Source organism: Lygodium microphyllum, chromosome 23 (assembly GCF_053477565.2).
Source record: "Lygodium microphyllum isolate KBCC chromosome 23, Lygodium_microphyllum_v1.1.10, whole genome shotgun sequence".
In the NCBI taxonomy this organism is placed as follows: Eukaryota; Viridiplantae; Streptophyta; class Polypodiopsida; order Schizaeales; family Lygodiaceae; genus Lygodium; species Lygodium microphyllum.
The window spans coordinates 74,186,061-74,207,529 of NC_141157.1; the positions used below are offsets into that span (position 1 = coordinate 74,186,061).

At 44.3% G+C, this 21,469-nt stretch overlaps 1 protein-coding gene across 3 annotated transcripts in view; it reads right to left on the reverse strand.

Moving 5' to 3' along the window:
- LOC148016340 (ADP-ribosylation factor GTPase-activating protein AGD12-like) overlaps positions 1-21,469 on the reverse strand; it is a 118,949-nt gene that overhangs the window by 69,698 nt on the left and 27,782 nt on the right. For all 3 annotated transcript variants that reach the window (XM_087664859.1, XM_087664860.1, XM_087664861.1), the window contains one exon: positions 13,970-14,045. In XM_087664859.1, the coding sequence (XP_087520985.1) occupies positions 13,970-14,045 (76 nt within the window). The remainder of the gene's footprint in view (positions 1-13,969; positions 14,046-21,469) is intronic.

Here is a 21,469-nt window from a genome sequence, read left to right on the forward strand (position 1 = left end):
AATAGAATTGATCGAATCCTGGCATTCAATTTATCCCAATGAGACTAGGCCTTGGTCAACTTCGCACAAGCATTGGAAGAGAGTTTGGACTCATCCCTCACAGAGGGCCTGTTAATCTCCTCCATCACCAGTTTTGCCAAATCATAAGACTCCAAAATGGCCAACATCATCACCCGACAGATGCGGTAATTGTCACCATCGAGCTTTTCATCTGATGAAAGAGCCGGTAGGACAAGCACCTTCCTGTCCATGATCGCCTAGAACTCCAAATCAGTCTCTATAGACATGTTAACCTGCAATACCTATACAAACGCAAAATCAGCCCCCTCTAACTGTGAAAACGCAGCCTTCTGGGGCTGATTCCTATGCTGCCCAAACCTTCTTCACCCGCCGGAGGCGATGAAAAGGTAAAATCTGCAATGGAAGGCCTCAAACACAGCCTTCCTCCCCTTCGAACAGCAATAACCTACAGCAAATTCACCGATTAGACTCCTTTCCCGCACACCCACGCTCACTTCAGTCTTGATCCGATGCGCAACCCTCCCGCTTGCCCTCGAATCCTGGAAACGCAGCCTTGTGTCGTGCTGAAGTCTCCTCTTCAGATAGGTTCAGCCTTCAGTCAGTCCATCTCCACGGCTCTGATACCATGTCAGAGTGCAGCAATGCGGAAGCGTAGGACAAAGACCGAGAGAGAATGAACATAGAGAGAAGAGAGAGAGAGAAAAAAAGACAGTGTAAACGCAGAAAATCTGCAGTGTAGTATGCTGTATAAGAGTGCAGAAATACACAAGGGGGCAAAAGAAATATCTGCGTATGTCTCCGACTTGATGATCTTGATCTCCATCAGCCCGAGCACAGTCTGTCTCAGCCAACAGATCTCAAGATCAGAATCTAAAAAGATGAATGCTGGAGTGTCCACAAAACCGACTATAAATAGCTGAAAAAATAGGAATTCCCAGCACCAGGTCGGCAGCATTTAATGCAGCCGACTGCAGAAAAACTGGCCAACTGCACAGAACTACAGTCCGACTGTACCTGTGCCACGTGGCACCTATCTACCCTGCTGACGTGGCATCCACTCTAGTCGTACTGCTGCAGTACTGCTCTACTGTCCGACTGGCCGACTATCCAGGAAATGACACTGTCTAACAGAGTCTGCATGATTAAGTCCATGAGAAGTCCTGCATATACTCTTATTCACAAAGAGGTCTGGTTGTCTCTTATTCGCAAGGAAAAACTAGAGGGTGGCAAGAACTCACAAGATGTGAAGGCGATTCACAACAAGGGTAACACCTCTTTCTCAAATGGCACCAAAGAAATAAAACCCATCTAGCAACAACTCCCTGAGAAAAATAGGTTTTGCACAAGCTACCAGGGATCAGGCCATATAGACGAGGAGTGTCGTACCAAGGCCCAAGGTTTTCCTCCTAAGAAACCTCGGCAAACTACTTCGACCACCTTCACTCCTATTGAACAATCCACTGGGGTCACACCTCTCATGGCCATTTATTGTTTCTACACCAATAGCCGCTTGATATGTGGCACATGGACAGTCTCCACAACCTATATCTTTCAATAGTCCTGAAGGATTAGTTAGCCAATGATGATGAGCTACAATAGCCCAAATAGCTTGAATAGCAGACATCCGAGTTGTAGGTGCGAAGGTCTCTGAGTAATCCAACCCTACTCACTAGGAAAATCCCTTGGCATTAAGTTGGGCCTTATGCTTGTCCAAGGATCCATTTGCAAGATACTTGATCTTATAGACCCACTTCACACGAACCACCTTCCGCTTCTTGGAATGTGGAACCAACTCCTAAGACTAATTGAGCTAAACTTGCATAGCACTGTGCCAAATCTCCTATGCAAGAGCCTCATCAACTATAGTAGACTCGTGGTCCTAAAGAATTTGTGGCATAAGGGTACAGTTCACACAAAGTGAACTATCCCGTTGGGCTTGAATCTTGGTTGATCTGCGTGGGCCAATAGGTGTCTCAAGGAAAGAGTAATTCCTGACTCCTCCATGAACCATTGATACCACCTAGAAATGGCAATAGGCTCATCCCACTATGGAGAAGACTGAATAGCCTCCGTTACCTGAAATGCACCTGTCTATGGAAGGGACTCCTCCTCAATAAGGGAAGCTAAATCCCCCTCATCCAAAGAACCCCTCTAATGGCTCAAACACCCCCCCCCCCCGAAGAAACCTAAGGAGATGGGGAAGGGGTAGGAATACTCGATGATGAGGTAGGAGTCATCAACGGTCAAAGGAGACAGACATGGGATTGTAGAGAAAGGGGAGGGAAGAGTCACAAGTGAAGAAGGGATGCGAATGGGTAACCCAAAAGAAATGGGAGGGGTTGATCGTTTTTTTTGGGGCAATGGCCTATTGAGCTAAAAATGCATTAGATTTACTTAAACAACCCCAAAACTTGCTTAATTAATGAAGAAACCTTGTTTATTTAAAAGAAACGCGATCCTAGAGAGCTTCTGTGTCCCATAAACACAAACCCACTTGGGAGGGCCCAAACTTACTATAAATATATATGATGCCCCTCCATTCACACACAATCTCGTTTTTGCAGATTTCAGGTGTTTCAGCTTGCTGCCCACACCCCGTTCGCGGAGGACATCTCAACCAAAGCTGTCCATTGCTGTCTACATCAGTTGGCACCTGTTTTCCAGCCCTCTTCACGCAGTTTGGAGCTGATCCCAGCCAGGCCACTGCTGTTCCTGCACAGACCTGTTGTCGTACTGCCTACCATGTCATCTGCAGCCTGCGTTTGGCAGTTTTCTCTCTCCTCCAGCTGTCGCTCAACTCCTGAAGGCTGTCGCCAGGCTGTCCAGCCTGCATTTGATAAATTTCCCCTCTCCTCCCGCTGTCGCCCAACTCCTGAAGGCTGTCCAGCCTGTGTTTGACAGATTTTCTCTCTCCTCTGCTGTCGCCCAGCTTCTGCAGCCTGCGTTTCGCTGTTTTCTCTCTCATCAGCCTGCATTTACTACATATTCTCTCTCCTCACTGCTGTCTGCATCAGATCCAGCTTCTCACTGCTGCGTTTGCTGGTGTTCGACATCCCTAGGCTGCCTTGCTGCGATTCGGGATCCGTTCAAAGTACGGCACACTCTCTAGTTCATTACCCCTGCCTTGATCCTTGAGATACAAGAGTTCGAGGTTCAATGTTCATTCACTGCATAGTGTATTTGCTGCATGAGCATTGTATATTCAGCAATTATATCACTTGATTTATTTTCTGTGTTCATTGTCTCTGAGTTACCCTAACCCTAACTATGTTCTTTTTATCAGTCTGTGCTTTGTCATACGATTGTCGTTTGTGTTTCTGTGTCAAAGTATTTCTTTACATGGTATAAGAGCCTTGTACTCTCTGAGAAACCTAGGCCTTTGATCTGAAAGCTCTCCGCAAGAAGCAAGAACAACAGTAGGTTCAAATGACTTCGAACACATCAACACCAATTCAGTCTCTAGAACAACCTATGCCGAGAACCCAGCGAGAGTGGGCAAAATAGCTTGCTCCACAAAGTTCCGACATGGTGGAAGACACTTCTAGCAACACGGAAGAAAGACTATACAAGCTTTCCACTGAAGAATATCATGTGATCATGGACTTTAGACGAAAGAAGACTGAGAAGCTCGATCGAAGGATTGCCCTTCAGGAGAAGCTACTCAATGAAGGTATGCATGAATTTCTCTCTTCAGATGTTGCACATAAATCTTATGATATCATAGAGCCGTCGAGACCTCCCTCAGGGATGGGCCTCCCTGTTGGAGAAAAAGGTCCGAAGTATGTTCCATTCTTTCATCCTCTTCAATCCACTCTGGTGCAAGGTACTTTCAAGCCATCTTTTGTTCCTTCATCTTTTACCTCTTCTATTTTGCAATATACTGGTAGAAATCATGAGGCAAATAGAGTACAATCAGTTGACTACATAGAAGGTTCTCCTGAGTACCAATTCTTGTATGTTAACACACGTCATGGGGATTATAAGAAAAAGCCAGGTACCTCTTCTTCTACCCTTTCTTCTTTTCAATTTACTTCTCAAAATCAAAATGAATTTGGAGTTCCTATTTCTACATTGCATGCATGGTGCATCATCATCATCATTTCATTTTCAATCATTAAATGGTAGAAATGAACAAAATGCATCTGCACCTTTCACATCACAAATTCAAAACCACCCATCCCACCACATTCTTCCACTACTTCTCCACTTCCTTTTACACCATTTACATTCCCCTTTCAAACACCTCATGTTGCACATCACACCGCACCGGGGAGTTATGGAAACATAGGCACCGCCTTTAGGACCTCATCCTTGCCTCAACTGGGTGGTGTTTCACCTTCTTCTCACACACTTTCATGATCATTGCACTCTGGATTCCCCTCCCCCGATCTCTCCTAAGTGTGGATCAGTTAGTACCACAGCTTGCCTCTATAGCATTACCTAGTGGACCTCCTAGTCATTCTATTGTGCCCCAGCCAAGCTTTGGATAGGGCTTTCGTATCCCAGTGCCTCCACCTCCATCGGCACCTTATCGAAACATTCATGTTCCAGTGCCTCCGCATCAATCGGCACTCATTGGATACTCCCAGCCTATTTCTACCTACCCACCTTTTCCCCCTCATTCTTCCTATCAGACACACCCACCACAACCATCTTACCCTCCACCTCCATCTTATCTCACTTTCCTAACATCTCATGGTTCCACCTCATCTTCTGCCAAGCATGATTTCAATGATAAGACTCGTTTTAACAGATCAAACTTTACCACTTGGTCAAACTTGATAAGACATATCCTTGACTCACAGAACCTATGGGATCTTGTGCAGGGGTTGGAACCCCAACCCCATCCCGCACTTGTTCCATACGAGGTTGTCCGCTCATGGAAGGCTAGGAATGTCTCCGTTATTATCGAGCTGATGCAGGGCTTATTGACTAAGTTTCATTCTCGACTTCAGCATTTTGACTTACCATTAGAGCGATGGGCACACTTGGCTGACCGGTATGCAGCTCGAGATAGGACCCATCGTATAAATCTTGACCATGAGCTTCAACTCTTTAAAATCACTGACCGGGATGACTTGAAAGTCAAGTTGGCTGAGTATCGGCGACTTATTGCTGAATTCTCCACTACGGGGACTCCCAAGTCCTCTCATGATCAAGTCACATTGTTTCTGAACAAACTCCCTAGGAAATACTTCAATTTTGTGAAAGGTATAGTTTCAAAGCCTACCATGCCTACTTCCTATGAATTTGAGTGTTAGCTGGTGCGTTACGCATGGATGTTCGATCAATTTCATGTGAATTCTTCCTCAAAGGGGGCTCTTGTTGCTCATTCTCAGAAGGGGCAGTAGGGGAAGGGCAAACAAAATCAAACCTCCACTCAAAATCAAAAACAAAATCAATCCGGGGAATCACAAAGAAACTCCCAGTCACAACTCAAACAAGGGTGGCAGAATGTACCTAAGAAAAATAGATATTGTCAACATTGTCAAAAGGCTGGTCATTTTGACGAGTGTGGCTCAAAGGCCAGAGGCACAGCATCCAAATCTAAGTCTCAGACCCCGCCCCTCAATCAAGCAACCCCCAACAGGGGAGGTAGGGTGATGGCAAGGGGCAATTTAAAGGTTAGACTCATACTGCTACAACTCAGCCATCGCAGTCGACAACGTTCTCAACTCCAGAGGGCTTGTCTGACTAGTCTGCAGAGGCCCACATCGTCTCCATAGAGACATCACATGCAAGTCTCATCCACATCTGTGAATTGCCTCCCGACGAGGTTACCACAAAGGCCCACTCGTCACAGCCGAGCACTTCAGCTCCTGTTTGGAATGTGGAAAGTGGAGCTACACATCACATGGCTCATATATAGGACATTTTCTGTTCCCAAGCCCCTGCAGCCGGGCGGATCCGCGTAGGAAACAACTCCTCGGTCAAGATTCAGGCTCAAGGTAGCGTCAGTTTTGCCACTGACAAGGGTCCGGATCTGGCTTCACTGAACAATGTATACCATATCCCCCAGCTTGGGATGAACTAGACTAGTTTAGAGATTGCTCGTAGTGAGGCACAGCCTAATGGCCTTTACCACATGACACATTTTTTTATCGAGCCGATAGCCGAGGGCTCCATGTTCCACAGCTTCCAAGCATTAGCCACATCTCGGGAGCCTACGAACAATGAGCGTCTTTGGCACTTTCGCTTAGGGCATATTGGTTATGACTCTCTTTATGAGTTATCCCGCCGTCAGCTAGTTGAGGGCCTTCCTCGCCTAAAACTAGCTCGCAATATCTGTAAAGCTTGTCAGCTCGGAAAGCAACATCATACCCCATCCCCTCAGTAGTCCACACATCGTACTAAGGAGCCTCTTAGATTGATTCATATTGATCTTCGTGGGCCGACATCCACTGCCACCTTGAATGGGACGCTGTACTTCTTTTTTATAGTGGATGATCATTCTAGATACATGTGGGTGTACTTCCTCAAGCATAAGTCAAGTGCCTTCACATGTTTTTCTACTTGGATGCTGCTGGTTCATAACCAAACTAGACGTCATGTTGGTTGCATGAGGAGTAATAACGGTGGTGAGTTTATCTCCCACAAGTTTTCCGAGTTTCTACTGAAGCATGGCATATCTCACCAACTCACCTCTACTAACTCTCCCTCTCAAAATGGCGTCGTAGAGCGTAGGAACCGGACAGTCATGGAAATGGCACGCTCTATGCTGTTCGCAGCAGAGCTTCCCAAGCGCCTTTGGGTCGAAGCTGTTAACACTTCAGTGTACATCCTCAACCGGTGCCTGATTGCGGCTCTTCTTCAAAAGACCTTGTATGAGGCATTTTTTGACTCTCACCATGTCATTTCCCACTTCAGAGTCTTTGGGTGTCGTGTCTACACACACACACTTGCTATACGTTGACAACTTACTCATCACAAGCTCAGATTCTATTGCCCTAGAAGACATCAAGGCAAAGCTTAGTGTTACTTTTGAGATGACAAACCTTGGTTTGTTATCTTATTTTTTGGGGATGGAGGTAGTTCGTTTTGGGGGATGCATTTTTGTGTCACAGCAGAAGTATGCACTTCAACTAGTGGAACAGCACACTTTGGATCAGACATGGCCAGTGGCCACACCTCTTGATCCTACTGTCCACAAGTCGAAGGATACCCTAGAACAGCCCTTCGATACACATACCTATCACTTTGTTGTAGGAAAACTTCTTTGGTTAATTCACACTAGGCCAAATTTAGCTTACTCAGTTAGCATACTCAGTCAGTATTTCACAGCACCTAGGATGTCACATTGGATTGCATGTCTTCGTGTGTTGCATTATTTACGTTGTACTTATTCTTATGGCCTGACATATGGTTCTCATTTATGTTTGCAAGGGTACATTGATTCTGATTGGATAAGAGATCCCGACGCCTAGCATTCCCATGGCAGTTGCCTCTTTACCTTGGGTATGGCTCCCATTTCTTGGTCAAGCTGTAAGTAGGAAAAGGTGGCGGCTTCCACATGGCCTAGGCTGAGTACCGAGCTCTCTTCAATGGCACCACCGAGGCCATCTACCTGAGGAGTTTACTGGTGGAACTTCATTTCCCATGCGACTCTCCCACCGTTGTCTACTGCGACAACCAGAGTGCCATTGCCCTTGTGAGCAATCCCATCATTACACCACGGACGTGCAATGTGGGAGTCCACTTCCATTTTTCCAGAGAGCAAGTTGAGCTAGACACTATCGCCTAGAGTTTGTGCCCACATCCAACAATTTTGCAAATATTTTGACCAAAGCGGTCAGCCGGCCGGTTCTTCAGTACCTTTTACCTAGGATCGATTTGGGTACACCCTCCCCTACTTCTTCACCTTGACAGGGAGAGGGTGCTTCCCTCTTGCTTTCCCTTCCAGTTTGAGAGGGGGCGGCTTCTACTCTTGATAGTGACAAGGATAATCCTTACAGTTTTTAGACATTTATTCATTTGTTGTATTATGGACATTTGTAACTTCATCCGCACTATGAGGATAATATGATTGTAAATGGGCACTTGGGCAAGTGAACAATTCCCTTGCGAGGACAGGTCCAGGTGGCATCGTTGCATTGCATCTTGCATGCGCATGACATCTTACATCACCCTTTGCATTACCCCATGCATTGGCATTCTGTTCATGTAAAGATGCATCTATGCGCATTTATCCCTTTTTGGTCTTTTGGAGTGGTCGACTCTGGATCCACCATATTCGTAGCATTGCACATGGCAGTCTTCCCCTAGCTTGCTTGCTTGCTTTGCTTGTCTTGCTTGCTTCACATATTTGCTATACCACACCTTAGCCTTATTCCTCTTCACCGACACCCAGTAATGGTAGGGATAGTATGCTTGTTTCGTGAAGGTCTTGTGTCTGAACATCCTTTATCATTCTCCCGTTTGGGGCACGAATACTCAATAGGACGAAAATTGATTTGAACCCCACACTTAATGCTAAATCTATCAAATCCAAAATAAAAAAGAGTAGTCCATAGCTGATTCTATCCACCTTTGTAGGGCTTGGTAGGCCACTGGGCAGCTAGCGTGCACCCTTTGTTCGATGCCCTGTCCTCTCTGGGGTGATCACTTAGGCTCCCTTGATAAGATAACCATCGCCTCTGTAGTCTTAGTAGGCCACTGGGTAGCCAACGTGCACCCTTTGTCCGATACTCTCACTACTTTGGGGTGGAACACCTTGGGGTGAAAGATCTTTCTCGTGGCATAGTTGTTGGGCCTGAGAAGGGGTGTTGAGCTAAAAATGCATTAGCTTTACTTAAACAACCCCAAAACTTGCTTAATTAATTAAAAAACCTTGTTTATTTAAACGAAACGCGATCCTAGAGAGTTTTTGTTTCCAATAAGCAAAAACTTACTTGGGAGGGCCCAAACTTTCTATAAATACGTATGTTGCCCTCCATTCACCACACAATCTCGTTTTTGCAGATTTCAAGTGTTTTAGCTTGCTGCCCACACCCCGTTCGCGGAGGATATCTTAGCCGAAGCTGTCCATTGCTGTCTACATCAGTTGGCGCCTGTTTTCCAGCCCTCTTCATGCAGTTTGGAGTTGATCCCAGCCAGGCCACTACTGTTCCTGCACAGACCTGTTGTCGTATTCCCTGCCACGTCATCTACAGCCTGCGTTTGTCAGTTTTCTCTCTCCTCCAACTCTCGCCCAGCTCCTAAAGGCTGTTGCCAGGCTGTCCAGCCTGCGTTTGGCAGATTTTCTCTCCTCCAGCCATAGTTGCACTCATACGTAGTACGAATTGGTTTGTACTATACGGTTCGTACCGTACCGTACCATACGAATTCGTACGAAATCGTACCAAAAAACAAGCACTTTTTTTTTTTGTCGTGGCTGTTGTTGTTGGTGGTGGTTTGGGTTGTTGACTTCTGTTCTATCATCTATAGTTCAAAATAATGAAGCTAATTTTTTTTCCGTACTAATATAGTACCGTACCTTATAAAATCTTAAGGCACCATTTAGTACCGTATTTTATCGTACCGTACCGTACCGTACTTTTCATACCTGACAACTATGCCTCTAGCTGTTGCCCAGCTCTTGAAGGCTGTCACCAAGCTGTCAAGCCTACGTTTGATAGATTTTCTCTCTCCTCTGCTATCGCCTAGCTTCTGCAACCTGCGTTTGGCGGTTTTCTCTCTCATCAACCTGTGTTTACTGCATATTCTCTCTCCTCATTACTATCTGCATCAAATCTAGCTTCTCACTGCTGCGTTTGCTGGTGTTCGACATCCGAAGGCTGCCTTGCTGCGATTCGGGATCCGTTTAGAGTACGACACACTCTCCAGCTCATTACCCCTGCCCTGATCCTTGAGATACAGAAGTTCGAGGTTTAGTATTCATTCACTGCATAGTGTATTTGCTACATGAGCATTGTATATTCAGCAATTATATCACTTCATTTATTTTCTATGTTCACTGTCTCTGAGTTATCCTAACCCTGTGTTCTTTTTATCAGTCTATGCTTAATCCTACGATTGTTATTTGTGTTTCTGTGTCGGAGTATTTCTTTAAATGGCCCCGGGGGGGGAAGAGAGAGAGAGAGAGAGAGAGAGAGAGAGAAAAGAATTAGTCAAGGATGAAGAACCACCTGCAATAGTGAGACACAAAAAGCTTCTTCCCAAAGAAAGCCTCATAAGGAGTCATATCCTGCAATGTTGAAGTAGCCGACCTATTGCAGCTATAAACCATTGTAGCCATTACCTCACCCCAAAGGGAATGAGGTAAACTTCTATGCTCCAACATCGATCGGGCCATCTCTAGCATGGTCAGATTGATGTGCTCCACCACACCATTCTCAAATGGTAAGTTCACATGGAAATATTGCACGCGAATGTTGTGATCCCTGCAAAACTGAGAAAAAACATTACAACAGAACTTGTTGTCGTGGTCTACTCGTACACCTTGAACCTTGAAAGACATTGCGTTTCCATAAACACCTTCCACTCGCAGAAGTGGAGTCACTACATCCTGTGTGAACACAACAAAATTGGATACATAAAGAACTTTGGCTAAAGAGTATTGCCAATCCGGCACTAGCAGAATAGTCTCCAGGAGGGGATTAGTCGAGGACGAAGAACCACCTACAACAGAGGAGCCATCAATCAAATCTTTGGAGGCTGCAGCCTCATCAAAGATCACATCTTTGCAGCCAAAGGCCCTTTATATTCATACTATAGCCCACAAAGATAAGCTTCTTCAACTTAGGATCAAGCTTCCTCCCTCTCTTCTTCTTGTCCACATGGACATATGCATCACACCCAAAGATGCAAAAGTGAGATACAGAAGGCTTCTTCCCAGAGAAAACCTCAAAAGGAGTCATCCTGCAATGCTGAAGTAGGGGACCTTGTTGCGGACATGAACCGTTGTAGCCACTATCTCGCTCAAACGGGAATGAGGTAGACTCCTATGCTATTGGGCCATCTCTAGCATTGTCAGATTGGCACGCTCTACCACACCATTCTCAAATGGTGAGTTCAGATGGGAATACTCCACCCAAATGCCATAATCCCTACAAAACTAAGAAAAAAACATTAGAACAAAACTCACCGTTGTGGTCTACTCATACACCTCAAACCTTGAAAGACATTTGCATTTCAGCAAACACCTTCTACCCGCAAAAGTGAAGTCACTACATCCTATGTGAACACAATGCAAATACCTAGCTATGTAATACCATGAACAACAATAGATTGAAACCCAAATCGAGTATATAAAGAACTTTGACTGAAGAGAGTTGTCGATCGTGTAATAGGGGAATAGTTTCCACTCCACAAACATGCACAAAAGAATTGTAACCAATGGTGACGGATCTCCCTCTGAAATGCATGTCTTGAAGCCAATCCTATCAAGAAGTCATATGGGAAGAAGCCCCACAATCCACAAGCCAGGGCTTCTTCATAGAAGAAGCAAGAGTGTTACCCTCCTCCTTGAACAAATGTACGAAGATGGACTAAGTGGTAGATAGGGTAGCCTTCGAATCCATGGATCCCTCCTTGGGCTTCAAATGGAAGTACTTCTGCCAACACATCTCTACATAAGTGCCCTTCCCACTATGTGGTCACTTGGGTTTCTTCTTAGTATCCTTCGCGTCCTCTTTCGTGTCCTCCTATTTCTTTGCCTTTGGCTTTGTCTTCTACTTCCCTCCTCCCGAACATCCTATGAAAGCCTTTGTGAAGCCGAATCCACTAGCACCAACCACTCTAAGTTGCTCGTCATGCTCCAAGACTAGCAAGGCAAGCTCCTCCCAAAGAAGAGTCTCTCAAGTCCTCCATGTTAGAAGGCTAGTATAGAACACATCAAACTTTGGAGATGGCAACTAAGTCAAAAGAATCATTGCCATATTCTCAGAAGATATAGTCCTCCCAAGGGATGCAAGCTCATCCCTCATGTCCTCTAGTTGGTTGATGTGATCCTTCATGAAAGAGAAGTCATCAACACTAAGTATCCAAAGTTTCTTCACAAGAGAAATCCTGTGAACAAACGTCTTTCTATGATATAAAGATCCAAGCTTCAACCATACTTCCACTGTTGTCTTCAACCTGCGAACATGCACTATAACAGAATCATGTAAGCTTATGAAAAGGAAGGATCAAACTCGAGAGTTGAGCCAATCCCATAGGGCTGCATGATCCATTGTTGTTTCCACATGGGGATCCTCCATGGGACTGGGTATAGGTAGGGTAACAAGCTCCCAAAGATAGAAGGTGTCAAGAAGGCATTCCACCTCATAGGACCAAAGCGAATAGTTGGAACCACCTAGTCGATTCTCTTTGGGCAAAGAAGGAAATACAAGCACCTCAATAGGTGGTGCCATATTGGGCAATTTAAAGCCAATAGAATGGGCTCGATGGGAAACATGGAGAGAGGGGGGAGGAGAAGGAGAATGTTGCTATGAACAATGAGATCAAACAAAAGAGCTCGGAGACCTCCGATCTTCACACTAATCACGTTGCCTGTCAGAGGAGAGATGAGAAATCTACTCATCAAAGTCATCAAAGCCATTGAACTAATGGTAAGACATCTTCAACACCTGCAAACACCCACAAAAATCTGTGTTTTGCCGTAGATGGCCCCGAATGGTGGAAATAAGGTACACGTTTGTGAAGGAAAGATTGTAGATGTCCAGTGACCTACAAAAAATCTGCCTTTTCAGCAAGGAACAGATCCCTGAAAATTTGTGCTTTCAGCTTGGAGGCTCTTCTCTCGATGGGGGAATCTCCATATCCTCACTTTGGCAATGATACCATGTGAGTGCGCAACAGAAAAGAATCACAAACACAGAGAGGAGAGAAGAAGAAGAAAGCAGAAAGAGAAGAATGATATGCACTGAACAAAGAAGGCTGAATACAATGAGGATTGATCAGTCCCTATACACAACCCAAGGCATCAGTGAGGGCACCGGATCAGGCCGAATAATGATGACAGCACCTTCGATGGTGATGAAGATGGGGAGTGTACAGCCTGCTGTCCACAACGGAGATGGAGAATACTACAGCCACCTGGTGGGACACCTGCAAAGACAAGAAGTGAATGTCTGTCCCAGCCAAACTGATCAGCTATATATAGCTGAAAGTTGAAGATCCTGAAACACAGCCAAACTGGCCAACCAGCTGCCAAAATGGCCAAAAAATCTGGCCGAGATAATGCAGAAATGCTGATGTGGCCACTGGGAAAATCACAGCATGATGGAAAAACCACTGACTGGCAAACAAGGGAAAAGCATACTAAACTGGAAGAAAACATAGCCAGAGCTCCAAATATCCTTATCAAACTCTCAGTAGGGCTCACAACCAAGAGATGACAGACTGACAAAATAAGGCACGCTAACAAGTTCAACCCTAGTCCCAACCCCAGTCCAATGAGCTGGTCAACCTGGGTCTGGCTGATGTGGCATGGGCACCTAATCCATTCAAGCTTTCTAAGGGCTGGCAATGGCACACGTTGACCACCAAGAGGTCACCCCCGAAGGGGCAGGTTGGGTGGATGCCTAGTTGTACACTGTGCTCATGTGCTTCTTGAACACCCCTCAATCCTGAGCAAAATGGGTCAGTCATGAGTCATTACACAGGGAACCCATTGGCTTCCTTATTCACATTGGAACAGTAAAGACCACCAAGTAAAAGTTCACTTAACACCCAGCTGCTGCACAGACAGTCTGTGTGTCAGAGTTTCAAGACCTCATGGATCACACCCTCTATCAGGCAGGTACAGATGAAGATCCTTACAACAGTTCACAAGAGCTTATATATTTCTTTTCTAAGCTGGAATGGTTGCATAACTACCTACATCAACATATGGCAATCGAATTTGAAATAGAGCGTGCAATTCTTAATGTGCACCAGTACATAAAGCAAAGTAAAGAAATCAAACTACAAACTGTGATCTTTAAGGTTGCTGCATGGTTATTAATACCTTGGAAATGTGAACACCTAGACTGCGATGCACACCTGAACATCTGATACAAATAAATACTCCAAGATTGCATGACCTGCAAGGACAACTCTGAATTTTATAAAGACAGCAACTCTCTAAGATAAAATATGCATCTAGACCAGACACTGCAGAATATTGCCATACATCTATTAAGCATGAACCTTACATCATATTAGTAGGCTTGAGTTCATCCATGCAATTTTCATTTATATCATGAGAGTAAATGTACACATAAAATGCTTCTGCTGCTCATTCCTACTTGTGTTTACAGACCCTTGGATCTCAAGATTGCAAATGGCACCCCTGCCTATCTGTATGGTAGTTTCCAATTCCAGGCCCCCATAGAGGTCATCTCATGTGATGCTTCTTGAACTCGGCATCAGTTCGTTAGCTTTAGAATTATTTTGTCACAGCCAGCCTGCAGATGACTCCTGGTAAATCTCCCCAGGCATATCAAAGTTACATTTCAGTTATCAGAAAGACTCCACGATTCTTACTGAATAGCAGATGGGTTCACTCCATGGCATCTTGCTTTGGAGCATAACCCATCTTTACTTCATACACAGGTCCTCCACAGTATGGTACACCTTTTCTTGCTGGGCTGTGCACCTGCAACTATCTTTGTCTGGTGATGATGCTGGGCCACTTCCTACAAAATGATTGTAATGTCGCTAATTATTCACCAACCTAGTAAGGATGGTTTGGGCTTATTGATCTATTGGCAGCTTGGTCATCCCCTACCTATAAGCCACACACTAGTCATGGAAGAAAATTAGAGTTTACAAAGTGTTCTTTGAGAGTGGTCATGGGCTTCTTGGCATTCATAGAGAAGGTCTCTCATGTAGATGAGATACTCTTTGTACCTCCTAAGATCACAGAATTGTGCCCTTTGAAAAGCCTCTTTAGCTTCAGCTTTGTCATCATACCTATTTCCCTCAATTTCTCTAAAGAGTAGTTTGAAGAAAGGAAAATCAGGGTCAGCACTATTGGAAATCTCTTCATTAATGTCTGCTGAAATGCTTTCCAACCAAAGTCTAAGTGTGCCAACAAATCCATGTGTAAGGGTATTGATGAGATCAATCTTGCCAGTGTTGGGCTTATCTAAGAGCTTTTGGGAAAGATAAGCATGCATCATGTGGAGTATGGTCTTAATCTCTTTCTAAGATTTGCCATCAAAGTTCCATATGGGAAAATTGCCAACTTTTGCAAGACTAGGTAGGCTATATTCTTTTATGCCAGATGTGGAAGCTTCTTCTTTGATTCCATGTACATTTAGATATTTTGCTTCAATTGCATCGATTTCATCAAAAAGTTAGAATCATATTCTTCTTTGTCATAGACTTCGGTGAAAGAGTGAGCATTGATGCGAATAAACCTTGGAACCACTTGAAAGTCATTACTATCTATTGATGATTCATCATCATCATCATAATCAAGATTTTAACATCATCCAAATCAGATTCTTCATCTATGGAATCTAGATAGCCACCAAAAAAGACTATAATCATCAACAATTGCACATCAGTTTTCTTTTGATCCATCAGTGTGACATTGTTTCTTCCATAAGTGAATTTTCTATTGCATGCTGGTGAAATCGTTTTGGTCTGTATAATAGCTCTTCTTCATTAGGAGAAATGTACATTTAAAAATGCTACATCATTTCATGGAAGGTCCACCATTGACCATGTATGAGCGAAGGTGGCCCTTCATAAGTATATTCTACTACTTCAGTCCTTTCACTAGGATTCCTTGTACTTGATGAAGCTTCTTCTTTTTCCTTTTTTGGAGCATTGAAAGCTGAAACATTTTGATCATCTTCCTCTTCCTCTTCTTCGTAGTCATCTTCTAATTCCTCTTCTTCGTAGTCATCTTCTGATTCCATCTTGAAATCCTTGTATAAAAAGTCGCTCATTGTAGGTGAGGAAGAGGATAATGGATTAGCAGTAGAAATAGCATTAATCTTGGTAAGGTTGGGGAGATGGAAATTCCATCTTCTTTTCTTTTTGGAAGGTTAGACATTCTTGGAGGAAGAGGTAACAATTGAGAGCTAAGTGGAAAGGCTGCAGAGTTTGGAGGGCTCGACTACCTTAAGAGATGCTTCAATAGTGCCAAGGTGAGTGTTGAGGAATTGCAAGCTTTGGTAGATTTGATCAACTTGCTCTTTTATTTGACGTAATGAGATATATGTCCAGTTGACTGCCTGGTACTCAACAATCCAATTGCCATGAAGAGGGCAAAGGAAAGGAGTAGCTTTGTAGTGAGAGCAATTTCAAGTAAACTCTCAAGTTTGAAATTCATGAGCATTGACAGTCCGAGAATTGCTAACTGTGGAGGTAATAAGCCTTTTGCAATGTGTGCATGTATCATTCTCATCAAGGAGTCATGTGAGCATATAGGCCTAAGGAAGTTATGTTGAATGGATCAAGCAGGTTGTACCTGAAAAGATTGTGACTCCCTTTGTTGGATGTAGCCTTTTTGGGAACCACCGATGACATATCATCCTTTAGAGGTGTGTGAATGAATCTGAATAGCCTGGGGTCGCTTCAACTCATTTACTTCTAGAGAGGATATGTTCATATGTCATTCCTTATGAAGATCCACTTCAGCCCAATTGATTATAGTAGAAAGATACCATTGGGTCTTGTTATCACTGTTCATGATTTATTGTCTACCCTTGATCTTTCTCAAAGTTGACTCGTTCAACCACACCAGGGATTGCCATTGAGACAAGGGAAAAAACAAGGTGGCATTGAACAGCAATATGGGTTGAGGATTGCTCCATTTCCAACCCAATTGTGCAAACATTGAGAGTCAAAATATCGGAAAGGTATGGGTCATTGAACTAAGATGAGGAAATTTGAACGGAACTCAAAAAAGATAGGTCCATTAGACAAGGGAGATACAAAGCTCCAATGATCATGTCTTGAAGCTCTTTATGACAAGTATCTAAAACTACAATGACACAAGATACAAATCTTGTTGATTGTAACTTTCTATTCTTGTGGATCTAGCCCACACTTCAAGGCATTAATGCTTTCTGTGTGTGAGTTTGATCCTAATATGTGTTGGGGGTAAAGGCGCCTCCGCCTAGCCGCCCGTATATTACTACACTGACAGTCACCGCCACTGCACACTGCAAGTGGCGGGCACCCGTCACCGTCACTTTATTCTTTATTCTTTTAGTGACAGTTTGAATAAAGGAAGGCCCCGTCATACATTGTGACTGTTGGAGTTCCCATTTCTTGTCTCTCTCTTTCTTGCTCTTGCTCTCCCGCCATAGCTCTCAAGTGCAAGCTTCGATCCTTCTCACCTTTCAACTGGTATCAGAGCTCGGCTTCCCGACTCTTGAGCTTGGTTTGTGGCATTCTCAACTTCCCATCAACTCCCCACTTGCATTGGGTCTCCTTCCCGGCAGCCATATCCGACCTTCCCGAGCTCCCGTCACTCCCCGGCTTCCCGAGCTTCTTCCCGGCCTATTAAGGCACCCTCAAGGCATTCAAGCAAAGGTATTTGATCATTTTCTTCAGGGTTTACTTCAGTTCTCAAGTCTCACAGGCTGTAAACAAGATTGGGCAGCCACCATTGAAGCTCCCTTGCTTCATATCTCACTTGCCTTTGAACAAGACTTGTTGGGGCTCATTGTGGGCCACCATTGGCCACTTCTCTTGCCCCCCAACACCTCAAACTTCAGCCACGTGAGCAGCAGGCCTCCCCTACAAATCTGGACAGTTTGCGCCATCTTCTTGTAGCTTGTGTACAGCACCAAAGCAGTCCCCCTACTTCCTAGTGGTCATTGGCATGATGTTTGGGCTTCATAATGCACTCTTGACATGGTCTATGGCTTGGTCTTGAAGGCTTGAGCATTGGACATTGATTTGGGGCTGATTCAAACACTGTTTGGAACTATTTACAGCAGTTCACAGTCATGTTATGCTGATGCTACATTGACAGTAACTACTATGCTTGTCTAGGCATACATAGTCAACCGGTTTGATGCCTATTGGATGCCGATCGACTTGGGGATGGATTGCACATGTTATGCCATCATTTTTGGACTGATTTGCATACTGAAATTTCTCAGTTTTGACAGTCATTCTTGGCTGTAATAACAGTGGGCTGAAGCTCATTTGATTGCTTTGGGTTATGCATATTGATTCCGGGTTATGTCTTGGATATATGCAATGAAGTATTGATCTTCGGGGTACAACTTTGAGCTTGGATTCCATTCCGGATGCTTTTGGAAGAGCTTTGGCATTACACACTCATTGATATGGTTCATGCTTGACAGTGGTATATGCTTTGACAGTGATGCTCTTTGGGTCTATGCATACCCGTTGCCTACTGCTTGATGCTCATGTCTCGGTTGATTACCCTATGCATATGTTGAGCTTGAGTGCTCATTGAATCTCTATCTTGGATGCATTTTGGATTATTTGGAGTTGTCTTGGATGTTACTTGGCTTGTCAGAGTTTATTGGGATGTATGTCTTACTCATGGATGCTACCTACAGTTGCTTTGTAGCCGTCATGCTCTTGGAATGCTATTGAGGCATTGTCTTGGTCACCTATCTTTGGCATTTTGACTTGGTTTGATTGAGTTGTTGAGCTCGTTTATCCGCCTTTTGTGCCGGTGGGAGCATCTTGTATGCTTGTCCGTCATTGAGCAGGAAGTTTATGCTATTTGAGCATTTTGCAAATACTTGAGACTTTGGGATCTCTTACACTTGGATGTTGCATGGTTCATGCACTGATGTCTTGGAGTTACTTTTGACTTGAGCTTGGGCTTTGCACTCTTGTGAGCATACACCTACTGGTGTCAGGTCTTGCCAGTGTTATGTATACTTTGCCCTATTGTACAGGGGGTATGCCTACTTATTGACGGATGTTTTGGTGACATGTTTGGGTGTTTGCTCAGGGTCTTGATGACTGTTTGGTGCTGATTTATGCCCATTTATGGCTGGTCATGTCTTGGCTGTCATTTATTGACTTGGTGCAGTGATTTGGTCAGCAGTTGACTCTCACAGTACCCTGCTGTCATTTATTACAGCAAGCATATAACTCCGGACTGACATGGATTTTTCATGCTGAAATATTCTGAAATGATGTACTTTCACTAGTACTTGGTGGAAAGCAGCTTTGGTTACACTTTTCTCGCCATTTTCTCTCAATTTTGTTTTGGTCATTTTCTGCAGTAAACAGCAAGCAGTTTTGAACTGTCTATAGTCTTCCAGCCTGCATTATGGCGAGTTCGTCTACTAATCATGCTATTTTCAACATCACTAAGCTTGATGGTACGAATTACTCTTATTGAAAGAGCCAGATTTGGCAGATATTGGTGCAAAAATCGCAGATCGAACCATTGAGGTTCAACGGGCAGCCGCCTGCAACTATGCCAAATGAGAGATGGTTTGAGCTTGATGAGTTATGTAAGTCCACTATTGTATTCTCTCTCACAGAACAAGTTCATTACAATGCATTTGAGGAAGAACAGAGTACATGGCAATTGTGGGATAAAATCAAAAATCTCTATAACAAGAAAAGTCCAACGAGTCAAATGTATTGCTTGAAACAGCTTATGGATCTACGTATGAAGGAGAATGTGACTCTGTCTGCTCATTTAAGCCAGTTCCATGCTATACTCAAGAACTTGACTTCACAGGACATCACTTTTGTAGAGGATGTCACTCCTCTTTTCTTGCTTGGTACTCTTAATGAGTCATGGGATGTATTCCGCACTGCATTATATGCCTCTACTGCTACCTTAAAATTATCTGATGTTGAGAGTGCTCTTCTGCAGGAAGAGGTTAACCGTAAGAATTTGGATGCCTCTCGTGTGTCGCATGCTATGACAGTTAGAGGTAGGAATGATGAATATGGAAAGCATGGCAGTGGCAGTGGCAGTGGCAGTGGCAGTGGCAATGGCCGTGGACGGGATTCTCAGAAATCGTGGTCCATATCTCGTGGGAAGTCACGTAGCAAATCCCGTAAAAGAAATGCAGATGTTACTTGTCACCGTTGTGGAAAAAGGGCCATATTAGGCCACAATGCCATGAACTGCGCAATGAAAGGCGCAAAGATAAGGGGAAAGACAAAGTGCAAATAGTCTTCCGATCGCAGCATAGTGCCTGCAAAGTCCAGTGTTAAAATTGAAGAGATCAATGTTATGCAGCCTGAGGATGTTGATGATGATTATATCCTTGCAGCTTCATCTAGTGCTTCGTAGATGACAAAGATACACTCTATGTATGCACAGTGTTGGCTCTTGGACTCGGGTGCGTCCTTTCATGTGACATCTTGCCGAGAGTGGTTTCATTCATACCGTACTATTTCAGGTTCTGTGCGTTTGGGTGATGACAGGTCTCTTGATATTTGGGCATTGGTGATGTTAGGCTGTAATTTCCTTCTGGCAGCAGTTTTGTTATGCAGGATGTACGTCATGTCCCTGCTTTAACACGCAGTCTCATGTCAGCTGGACAGCTTGATGACACAGGATATCATGTATGTTTTGGAGACTCTGCATAGAAGATCACTCGTGGTAGACTTGTGATTGCAAGAGGTGCTAAGGCTGGCAGCCTCTATCCCTTGATTGTATCAGCTTCTTCCCTTGATCATGTTTTGTCTGTGGGTTCTATCCCACATGTATCTCCTTGGCATGCCCGTTTGGGCCATATGTCTTTGAAGGGAATGAAAATGCTTTCCGGTTTGCAGTACTTACCGCCCCTTGATTATGCATGTTTTGATTCATGTAAGCATTGTCTTTATGGCAGGCAGACTAGGTCTACGCATAAGAAGTCTGGTAGGCCACGCATGAGTGAGCCCTTGGCATTGGTACATTCGGATGTCTGTGGGTCCATGCCTTGTCAGTCTATGGGTGGTGCAAAGTATTTTGTTACTTTCATAGATGATTTTTTACGAAAAGTTTAGGCTTATCCCATTAAGCTGAAGTCTGATGTCTTGGCTATGTTTCAGAGATGGCTTGCACTGGTTAAGAATCAGTCTGGGTCTAGGCTAAAATGCCTAAGGACAAATAATGGGGGTGAGTATGTCTCACGTGCTTTTGAGCAATTATGTGATAAAAGGGGTATTAAGCGTCAGTGGACCGCCCCCTACATCCCCCCCAGAATGGTTTGGCTGAGCGGATGAATAGAACCATCCAGGAGCGTGTACGCAGTATGCTTAGCCATGCAGGCCTACCACAAAGCTTTTGGGATGAGGCAGTTAGTACCACTGCGCATGTCATAAACAGATCACGGTGGTTTGGATTTCCAAGTTGCAGAGAAGGTATGGACTCGAAAACCTCCCTCTTATGCGTATCTCCGTGTCTTTGGATGTGAGGCATTTTGCCATGTGCCCAAGGACAAGAGAAGTAAGCTGGATCCTAAAAGTGTCAAATGCATTTTCCTTGGTTATAGGGATGCAAGCGAGATGGGTTACCGTCTCTGGGATCCGCACGCGCAGAAAGTCATCCGGAGTCATGATA